General features: G+C 44.9%; 1 protein-coding gene across 1 annotated transcript; it reads left to right on the top strand.

The window, feature by feature from the left end:
* The first annotated feature begins 588 nt into the window (after window positions 1–588).
* Window positions 589–5,511, top strand: LOC306920642 (C-X-C chemokine receptor type 4-like). The gene is given in 5 exon segments (XM_079497451.1): window positions 589–838; window positions 2,160–2,362; window positions 3,710–3,737; window positions 3,739–3,994; window positions 4,689–5,511. Coding segments are annotated over 5 exon segments (1,098 nt in total). The 5' UTR covers window positions 589–823; the 3' UTR covers window positions 5,285–5,511.
* The last annotated feature ends 6,019 nt before the right edge of the window (window positions 5,512–11,530 follow it).

Genomic DNA, 11,530 nt, shown 5'->3' with positions numbered 1-11,530 from the left:
CACATTCACTTGCAGAATATCACACACTGTCCCTCTATCTCTCTCTCTCCCCCCCTTCTCTCTCCCTCAGTCCCCCCTCTCTGTCTCTCTCTCTCTCTCTCTCTCTCTCTCTGTCTCTCTCTCTCTCTCTCTCTCTCTCTCTCTCTCTCTCTCTCTCTCTCTCATAAATACACCTAGCACACGTCGTCACGTTGGAGGATGATAACACAAGAGGGATAAGTGTTCTCACACTCCACTGAGAGCCGTCTAATGCTGCATTGCTGCATGTGGCAGCATATACAGCACTGTTGATCTTCACAGAGAGCCATGCACTGCTGCAACACAACATCATTATTGACATGCAAAACATCATCTGCTTTTTTGCTTTTCATATACTGTAGCACCACCGTAGGCAGGGGGCCCTACAGTAAACAACCATTGTTTTTTTTTTCATTCTCATCAGCCCCGTTTCTCTCTGCCGATACATCCTCATTCTCACAAACCTGGAGCCACGGGGCCTAACACAATACAAGCAATGCGCGTGCGTGCGCACACACACGCACGCACGCACGCACGCGCACACACACACACACACACACACACACACACACACACACACACACACACACACGCACTCACACAGAGCTCAGTATCCTGCGATAGAACCACTATCAGCACCTGACACCTCGAAAACAGGAAAAAGGTTTCAGCAGGACCACAGATGTGTTGAGTGTTTAGGGGAGGAGCGTGTCCGAGTCTATAAGACCCCGCCGGGTAGATCTTTCATTTCAACCCTCAGCTTGGGGGATATATTGTGTTTACTGCACGAGGGAACCTCTCCATCATGTCCTATTATGAGGTAAGAGCTAATGACATGTTGTTATTCTGATATTGGTGTGCAAGAGATTTTAACAGTTACTAACAAACATGGCAGCACATATTTAGATAGATGGATGGATAGATAGATAGATAGATAGATAGATAGATAGGTAGATAGATAGATAGATAGATAGATAGATAGATAGATAGATAGATAGATAGATAGATAGATAGATAGATAGGTGTAGGTAGATAGATAGATAGATAGGTGTAGGTAGATAGATAGATAGATAGATAGATAGGTGTAGGTAGATAGATAGATAGATAGATAGATAGATAGATAGATAGATAGATAGATAGATAGATAGATAGATAGATAGATAGGTGTTTAGATGTTTTATTTTAATTACATAATGTAATATTTTTAAAACTTATTTCTGTATGCATATTATGATATTAAATAATATAGTGTATACAAGTATATTATTTAAAATGTATTTTATTTTGTAACTATAGGCTATAGTTATCTGACCGACATATCAACATATCCTTTATTTGAACCGAGCCAATTCACACGATTGTGCTCAGGACCCCATTGTGATGGCCCTTTCCTCTCTGTCCGTGAACTACTACACTGGTTCTCAGCGTGGGGTTCGGGGACCCCCAGGGGTCCTTGAGGGAGTTCCAGGGGGTCCCCCATATAGCTACATGACCGATGTAGCTATGGGGAGGATTTGGAACCAAATGGACCCTGAAACAGGTGTGCAAATGGATTGCTGGTCCAATTTGTACACTCTCTCAGTTAAACTCAGGATTTTACACCGTAGATTGGAGTAAAAAAAATAATATCGTATCAAATGGGGGTTCGTGGCCTCATGCATAGCCTACCAGTGTTGTTTTTTATTTCAGTTTTAGTCATAGTCTCTTACATAGTTTTCATTTAGTTTCAGTCACATTTTAGTCACCTGGGAATGTTTTAGTCGTCTAAATCTACAGTTGGTTTAGTCGACTAAAATGTATTTTGGCGGGCCTTGATGCTTGATGATGATTTTAATTTTTTTTTGTTCCAAATCCTCCCCATACTGTCCTTTTCAGCATGTAGTGTAAAGTGTAAAATGACTTATAGTAGACTATAGTGGACTATAGTAGACTATAGTGGTCTAGTTTTTATTTGTTGACGAAATTGTCAGTATATTTAGTCTTGTAGTTTTTGTCATCATAGCTTAGTTTTCATCTAGTTTCCATTTAGTTTTAATCAGTGGAAAAAAGGTAGTCGACGAACATTTCTCGTCTTAGTTTTAGTCGACGAAATCAACACTTCCATCTGCCCACCCATCATGTTTGTCTCACTCTCTCTCCAGCACTACTATTTCGAAGAGGAGTTCAACGACACGGGCTCCGGCTCCGGCTCGGGGTACCTGGACCTGGACGAGCCGTGTGAGACGGAGCAGCTGGTGACCCGCGACCTGCAGCAGGTGTTCCTGCCCGTGGTCTACGCCCTCATCTTCACCCTGGGCATCACGGGCAACGGCCTGGTGGTCATGGTGCTGGGCTGCCAACGCAGGTCAGGATCTGCTGTTTGATTGACTCCCGTTTTGTCGTTTTCTGGATTTGTTACTTTATTTTCCCACCATAAACCTATACCATGCAGTGTGTGATGTTGAGAAATGGATGGTATACAGCAGGGTTCCCCAATTAATTTTCCTCGAGGGCCATATTTTGACTAGGGTACCAGGCTGGGGGCCGAGTCCGCACGCGTGAGGTCGAGGTCTTGCCCTGAAAATTCATTTTCAGGGCAGGACCCCATTTGAAAAGGATGCCCAGTTTGACATGCATAGGCTACTGACCCCCATTTAATGCCATTTATATCTGGGACCCCCCCCAAAAAAAATTATAATAAATTCTTCCGCGGGCCGCAAGGGGGCGCTCCGCGGGCCGCAAATGGCCCGCGGGCCGCCTATTGGGGAACCCTGGTATACAGAGTATAGTGACTACTGATGGCGAGTTAGACAAGATGATTATTATTATACAGGACGGTACAGAGAGAGACATGGTAAATGGTGCATTTATATAGCGCTTTTATCCAAAGCACTTTACAGAGATTGTGCATCGCATTCACCCGTTCACACACCGATGGCGGTGGAAACCATGCAAGGCAACCAACCTGCACATCGCCGGAGCAATTAGGGCTTCAGATTCTTCAGCTCAATTAAGGACACTTTGACACTGACTCTGGGGGAGCCCGGGATCGAGCCAGGAGCCTCACGGTTCCCAGGCGGCCGCTCTGCCCCTGAGCCACTACTAGAATTCTTTGGCTATTCAAAAATAGCAGATCTACAAGCTCATAGTCCATCGTGCCACGATATAAGCTTGTAGATCTGCTATTTTTTATTTATTTATTTATTGCAAAATCTTTTAATATATAAAGCGAACATTTTAACTCAAATCTTTGCTTCTGGGGGTCCCTTCATGGAACAAAATATTTTTTAGATGGCGGTCCGCAGCCAAATACATACATCATTTGGGGGGTCCTTGACATGAAAAGGTTTGAGCTGAACCACTGATATAGAAACATACGTCTTTCAGAAAACTGTTGGGATTTAGAAGACATTTGTAGAATGGGCCTCAGGTGTTATTGTGCCTGACTACTGCTGTGATCAGAGACGTGCAGAGAGTGTTACAGAGGCAGGGGCTGAAATCCTGTAAGAGAGCGCACTTTTGGACAAAAATAGCCGATCTAGTAGATCAGCTATTTTCGGGGCGCAACCCCAGCACTCTTTAGCTATAATGGAGACGCGGTGTAACGACATGGATTTCTAAACAAACAATACATGTGTTCAGGCTACTGCTGTGATGTAACTAACTGTGTGTGTGTGTGTGTGTGTGTGTGTGTGTGTGTGTGTGTGTACAGGTCCAAATGCAGCCTTACCGACCGGTACCCGCCTGCACCTCTCGGCCGCCGACCTGCTATTTGTGCTGGCGCTGCCGTTCTGGGCCGTGGACGCAGCGCTGGCCGACTGGAGCTTTGGCTCGGTGACGTGCGTGTGCGTGCACGTCATCTACACGGTCAACCTGTACTGCAGCGTGCTCATCCTGGCCTTCATCAGCCTGGACCGATACCTGGCCGTGGTCCGAGCCACCGGAACCAAGACCAGCGCCCTGAGGCAGCTACTGGCCCACAAGCTGGTCTATGTGGGTGAGTGTCTGCCTCTCTGTGTGTGTCTCTGTCGTTGAGTGACCCTACGGTTGTGCCGTTTGTGAAACAAGCCTGTATATATCTGGAAAACCCATATTTGTATTTGTATTGTAAATACGATTAGAGAGACCCTACGGCTGTGCCGTTTCTAAAATAGCTAAGGGAAACCCTACAGGTGTGCTGTGTGGGTGTGGAACGAGCTTCAATTATTTATTTCTTGCCTTGATCTCCTGTCTTTGTTTCTTAACAGGATGGGAACTATGCACAAAAATGAATTTCACACACCTTTTTACTTGTAAAAGTGTGATGTGACAATAAAGATGATTCTGATTGCTCTCTCTCTCTCTCTCTCTCTGTCTCTTTTTCTCTTTGTCTGTCTCTCATGCTCACACATTCTATCTCAATGGGATAGTTCCAATGTTTGGAACTATAGCCCGTAGGCACCGGCTTTGCGGCGAGATCAAAGCGTGTCGCTACTCTCCTACTCTACACTCTGCTCTATATGTAGTGGCTTGAGACAACTTGAGACAATGTGGCACTTTAATATAATGTAATTGAATTGAAAACACATAGTTCCTCATCTTCCTCTCACTCAGTCTCTTCCTCCTCTTTCCCCATTGATGCATCCTTCAGCAATGTGTTATTGAACTCTGTACCATAATCTCACGTCTCTTTTCTCTGCCCCTCCCTCCAGGCGCCTGGCTGCCGGCCGGTCTGCTGGCGGTACCCGACCTGATCTTCGCCCGGACCCAGACGGCGGGGGAGGGGACGACCGTGTGCCAGCGCCTCTACCCGGAGAACAACGGGCCGGTCTGGGTGGCGGTGTTCCATCTCCAGCTGGTGCTGGTGGGCCTGGTGATCCCCGGGCTGGTCCTGCTGGTGTGTTACTGCGTCATCGTCTCCAGGCTGACGCGTGGCCCGCTGGGCGGCCAGAGGCAGAAGCGCCGGGCCGTCCGGACCACCGTGGCCCTGGTCCTCTGCTTCTTCCTGTGCTGGCTCCCCTACGGAGCGGGCATCTCCGTGGACGCCCTGATGCGCCTGGAGGTGCTGCCCAGGCACTGCGGCCTGGAGTCCGTGCTGGAGGTGTGGCTGGCCGTGACGGAGCCCATGGCCTACACCCACTGCTGCCTGAACCCGCTGCTGTACGCCTTCCTGGGAGCGGGCTTTAAGACGTCCGCCCGCAGAGCGCTGGCGCTGAGCCGCGCCTCCAGCCTGAAGGTTCTGCCCAGGAGACGGGCCGGGGCGTCCACCACCACGGAGTCAGAGTCTTCCAGTTTACACTCCAGCTAACTGTGTATGTGTGTGTGTGCGTGCGTGTGCATGTGTGTGTGCGTGCGTGCGTGTTTGTGTGTGTGTGTGCGTGCGCGCGTGCATGCGTGTAAGGATGTGTATCTCAAGGTGTCTGAGAGAGTGAAGAACAAACAGTCTGCTGGCTCATGACTCGTCTTCACCCTCATTTAGTCAAGTTTATAATGTAAATATTTTGTATTTTCGAGGATGCTACCCCCCCCCCCCCCCCCCCCCCCATACAGTCTATTGTTGAAGATGTTTTTAATAAAAAGTGAAAACAGCTACACTTTGTTTACTTCTTTTGCAATGACTTGCTCACTTCCTCAGTGAAATGTGTTTCCGTTAGGGATGTTAGCACCGATCCGATACCAATGCACAAACAAAGAAATTAATAACAATTTAAAACCCATTTTGGGCGGGAACCCCATCTGGTGTTTTAAGCATTATGTTACACTTTAGCTATTGAAAAATAGCAGATCTACAAGCTCATAGCGCGGCACTCGGTGCCGCGCTATGAGCTTGTAGATCTGCTATTTTTGAAAAATCATGAAAATGTGGCACAAATCTTTGAATATATATTCTTTCAGAGCGAACGTTTTTAACTCAAATCTTTGATTCTGAGGCGGAATAACATATTTTCAGATGGGGGGCCAATTCCATATAATTTTTGGTGTCCAATATTGAGCACCACGGATACAGAAAACTGTCAGGATTTAGAAGACATTTTTAAAATGTCGACATCAGGTCTAAATGGGTTAATAATTGTTAAAGTGCAGTCATAAGTTAGTACCGTAGTAAAACTGTACTGCAATATCAACTGAAGCACTCAAAATACATTTATTACGTTATTTACTGTAAATGATGAAATGCCACCATGTGATAAATGACCTGGTATCAGAATGGAACATATACAAGGCCTAAACAGTGTTGTTTTCGTCGACTAAAACTAAGACGAAAAATGTTCGCCGACTACCTTTTTTCACTGACAAAAACTAAATGGAAACTAAATGAAAACTAAGCTACGATGATTAAAACTAAGACTAAATATACTGACAATTTCGTCGACAAATAAACACTAGACTAAAATGTTAGGAAGGGACTAATGGACAAGAGATCCAGTATAAGTCATTTTACACTTGGTGGTTGCATGCTGAAAATAGCTGATCTACAAGCTCAGTTGTGAGCTTGTAGATTGGCTATTTTCAGCAAGTGTAAAAACACTCATTACGGGCATCAAGGCCTGCCAAAATACATTTTAGTCGACTAGATCAACTGTAGATTTAATCGTATGATATTTAGTCGACTAAATCTAGACTAACACTAAAACATTCCAGGTGACTAAAATGTGACTAAAACTAAATGAAGACTATTCAAGAGACTATGACTGATTGATTGATTGAAATATTTATTAACAGTTTGCAGAATTACAGTACATTTCAAGCACAAACTCAATACAAAGACTGTTAACTGTGAGTGGACGACCCAATTAAGCATTACACTTGTTTACAAGAGGGTCCAATTCATCAAAACATTTAGAGACGTACAAATAGACACTTCTATATAGTCAAAGAACAGAACAGGAATTCATCATAGAGGTAAAAAGGGAAAAGAAACATATTTATACAGTGAGGGGAAAAAAGGGGGGGGGGGAGCTAAAAATAAAACTAACATGGAAATTTGCTGCCAAAAACAACACTGGGCCTATAAAGATGCCAGACTTTTAGGTAGCTTTTTCAATAAATGGTATCGGAAAACAAGTCTAGTGTGGTATAGGCCACTAGGCCACTAGGCCTACATTTGACACCTGGATCAAATACCATTATAGCGTTCTGAAAGGACATAAACTACGACCGAGGTTCTGTCTGAGGTTCAGTTTTTCCATTAGAGGACACGGTGTGAAGAGTAACAAGAAAATGAGAAGCGCTGCATCGCAAGAAATGTCTTTAATCTGTTCCGCCGTTGGCTCACACATTTATATTTTAAAATCCTCATGTGTCCATTTGGTTATTGTAGACCCTCAGAGTTACACAAGTTACATTTAGTATAGGTTTGATGAATTTTGATGAATTGAACAAGGTGGACCCTCTTGTAAACAAGTGTAATGCTTAATTGGGTTGTCCACTCACAGTTAACAGTCTTTGTATTGAATTTGTGCTTGAAATGTACTGTAATTCTGCAAACTGTTAATACATATTTCAATCAATCAATCAAGGTATTTTACTGTGTGGTGTATAATTTCACTCAATCTTCAGCACACCCTATAAAGTTTGGGCAAATTGTTTATTTATACTTTGACTGGCCACATATCATACTTTTTTATCCTAGTAGGTGTGGTACACGGTAGAGATATGAGCATTGAAATTGAACTTTGACGTGGGCGGGGATTGGGAAACACTTCTCTAGAAATGACAGTGCTCTTGTGTGTTCACTGTTCTCCCCAATCAACCATATCACCCCCCCCCCTCCCCCTTCGCCACGATTCAGAATCACACAGTCAGTCACTACTCATGGTATCCACTGATCCAGAGAATGCACTCGTTTATGCTTTTCTGAAAGGGCATCTAATGAAACCTTCTGGTGTACGTTTCTGACTTGCGTCACGTCTTGGGGCAGGTGTGTGTGAGTCAGCAGCACAACAGTGCGGCCTCCCATTGTGTGTGTGTGTGTGTGTGTGTGTGTGTGTGTGTGCGCGCGCGTGCGTGTAATAGATTTATGACATGTTGGTGGTGTAGGACTCAAGTGAGGAGGTGTGAACTCGAAGGGGGAGGGGGGACGGCGGGGGACGGACGGGGGGGTCACTAAGTCCATTTTCCCAGCATCTTATACGCATGGGCTACAAACACTGAGCCTACTTCCACCTGGAAGTGAGACAAACATAAGCTGGAAGTTTACTGTGTCCCCGTTTCCTGGAGCAGAGGGGGAGGATGAAGGGGAAAGAAAGGAAGACAAAGAGAGAAAACAATACAACTAAAGAAGGCTTCAATCTGTAACCCTGTGCATGTGTAGACGTTTGTATTGCCTTCAACGCAGCCCCGTCCTGTTTACATGTCATGCTCATGCTCATAATATTGACAGAACTGCGCTGCAGCACACAGTACACATGAGTCTGATAAACCTATATCTGACTTAATACACACTAACTGGTAAACTCATCAGACTCATCATCACACAAACCCGCCAGTGCCACAGATCATACACACTATAGCACCCACCCATGCACATGCAGGCACGCCGTATAGGCGTATGCACACATTTCCCTGCTATTTTTAGTGCATTCAAAACAGGAAGGACTTCCTCCCGCTCGTTTTTGGAACAACAAACAGATATTTAGGCCTAACAAACACAACCTGGTGAACAGATTGGTAAAAGTATATTTAGATATAGCTAGATTTCAAATTAATTATAGGCATAATTTGTACTTCTTTGACATGGAACAGAATCCAAGGCGATATAGTGACATATTGGTTCAGGGACTTTTAGGACACAGCTGGTGAATATGATGTTTTAACGTCTGCGCAGCTAAAGTGTTCTTTTTTCTGCTTTTCTTTATTTAGCTTAAAGGAGAATTCCGGTTTTCTTACCTTTTATTTGTAGTTGTTGGCTATTTCCCCTACCATAAGCCCTCAATGGGGGTTGGGGTTTTGTGCTAATTTGCTTATTTCCATCGAAATAAGTAGTAAAGTGTGCCGCTTGGGATACTATTTACATTATGAAGAGAGGATATATACAAAATAAATAGATTTTTGAGCGATGGAAATAAGCGAATTAGCACAACACCCCATAGCCCCATTCAATTCAATGCAATTCAATGCAATTTATTGGTAGGTAAGAAAGCCTTCTAGTATGGAATTCTCCTTTAAAGAACATTGACCCTTGAACCTAAAGCGATATAGTGTAAGTAGGCAAACAGGACATTGCAGGCAGTGAAAGACATACAATAGACAGTATAAATTATGAACACCACTTGAAACTATGACATCCAAACACTACAGCGTTTCCAGCATTCGTCAGTGTGTTGCAACAATGGGGGAAAACACTACAGTCGACAGAGTGTTAATTCAATAAATCCCAAAAGGGACAAGTGTGACTGTGTGAGAACAAAACTAGCGGTATAGTAGATCAGGGGTTCTCAACCTTTTTGGCCGGGGACCCCCGGAAATGCTTTGGCAATGTCTCGGGACCCCCGCCCCGCCCCCTCCCGACCCCCAATATAAATTGACTGCTACAATAACCTTAACCCATTTTGGGCGGGAACCCCTTTTGGTCTTTTAAGCATTGTTATAATTTAGCTATTGAAAAATAGCAGATCTACAAGCTCATAGCGCGCCACGGAGTGGCGCGCTACGAGCTTGTAGGTCTGCTATTTTTGAAAAATCGTGAAAATAAAGTTTTTAAAAAAAAATCTTATTTTTTTCATTATTTTTTGGGAAAATATTTTGGGGACCCCCCAAAATAATTTGGCGACCCCCCGAGGGGTCGCGACCCACGGGTTGAGAACCCCTGTAGTAGATGAAGGGAAAAGACACTTGATCTCATTGCAGTCTGTTCCTCCCTAGACAGTCAACACAATCCTCTTCTATTCCTTATCTCCTTGATCCACCCCTATTTGATCTGACACCATCTCTTCTTTCCTCTCTCTCCTCTCTCCTTCTGGCACCAATAAAGGGGCTGTTCGGTGCCCAATGCATACATGTGGGTCTGTGGGTAATGGTGGTGCTGTGTGTACTGTGTCCTGTGTGCATGGATGCTATCATTTAGAAAATATGTTGGTGGTTCCACATGGGAGAGTAGCTTACTTACACACATGCTGTGGTGGAAAGTACTGTTTCTGCTTTATTAGATGCTACACTAGTGGATAAGAGACAACGAGGAGTCTGCCATGACATGCAGATCATGACCCAGTCGTGAACCCGGTTCTTTGCGACCCGTGTGTGTGTGTACGTGTTGTAAAAGATTACAATCTAGCAGTTAATTGCTCCAGTGGAACAGAACAGTTAGGGGTTCAGTGCATTGCTCAGGGGCTCTTGACTTGTTGAGGCAGGGGAGGGGAGAGTGTTTGTCATCTACTTCCTCCTGCCTAGATTTTCCCAAGCGCTGACGAACATGTTGAACCAGTGAACTTCCACTTTAGAGGACGCTGCTTGTTGGACTGGCTACTGCAACCCCTGGCCTGTACTGAGTGTGTGTGTGTGTGTGTGTGTGTGTGTGTGTGTGTGTGTGTGTGTGTGTGTGTGTGTGTGTGTGTGTGTGTGTGTGTGTGTGTGTGTGTGTGTGTGTGTGTGTGTGCGTATGCGCGCGCGCGCGCGTGTGTGTGTGTGTGTGTGTGTGTGTGTGTGTGTGTGCGTATGCGCGCGCGCGCGTGTGTGTGTGTTTGTGTGTGTGTGTGTGTGTGTGTGTGTGTGTGTTTGAAACATCACAGATGGCCAGGTTCTATGTGTGTCAGAATCAGATGGAGAACGGCTCAACTTCCTGCTGCTTAACAATTGTGGGAACACCAGAGATCAAGACAGATCAAGACACACAGAGAGAGAGAGAGAGAGAGAGAGAGAGAGAGAGAGAGAGAGAGAGAGAGAGACATGGTCCGTGTCCAAATCGCCCGCAATAACTTCCTGCTCTCTTCCTGGTGGGTGAATACAATGACAGGTGAAACCAATAGCCTGTCGGGGGGTTTATTTGTATTGCTCTCAGCAGATGGAGAGGTATAGTAGGATGAGAAAGCAGGTGGTCTCAACCCTAGACAGTATTGCTCTGACCCCAACACCATTAAGGTCCGGTCTGAGAAAGATCATCATATACAGCCACTGACACATAGCAGTGGTTCCCAAACCTTTTCATGTCAAGGACCCCCAAATTGACACTAAATAGCCCACGGACCCCCATTTGAAGAGATATGCCAGGGACCACCAACGATTCTCATGGCTCTAGCAGTGATTCTCAACCCGTTTAATTTCAAGGACCCCCAGTTTGACATGCATATTAGTCTACAGACCCCCATTAAGCACATTAAGCTAATTTCCAACCCCCAGTTTGTGTTTTTGATTGATTGATTGATTGATTGATTGATTGGTTGATTGATTGAAAATGAACCTGGAACTCCCTCTGGAGTTGTGATCGTGGACTTCGTTGACATAAGGAAGTATTTAGACAGGTACATGGGTGTATCTTAGTGGTGCAGCGAATCTTGTGGATCGTATACAGCAAACCAAGTTGCTGTATACGAGTCGTCAACCCTAAGTCATTTCAGCC

The sequence above is a fragment of the Electrona antarctica genome (genome assembly GCF_951216825.1).
Source record: "Electrona antarctica genome assembly, chromosome: 1".
Classification (NCBI taxonomy): Eukaryota; Metazoa; Chordata; class Actinopteri; order Myctophiformes; family Myctophidae; genus Electrona; species Electrona antarctica.
Note: the sequence above shows the minus strand (reverse complement) of the source record. Positions and strands in the feature narration are given on the sequence as shown.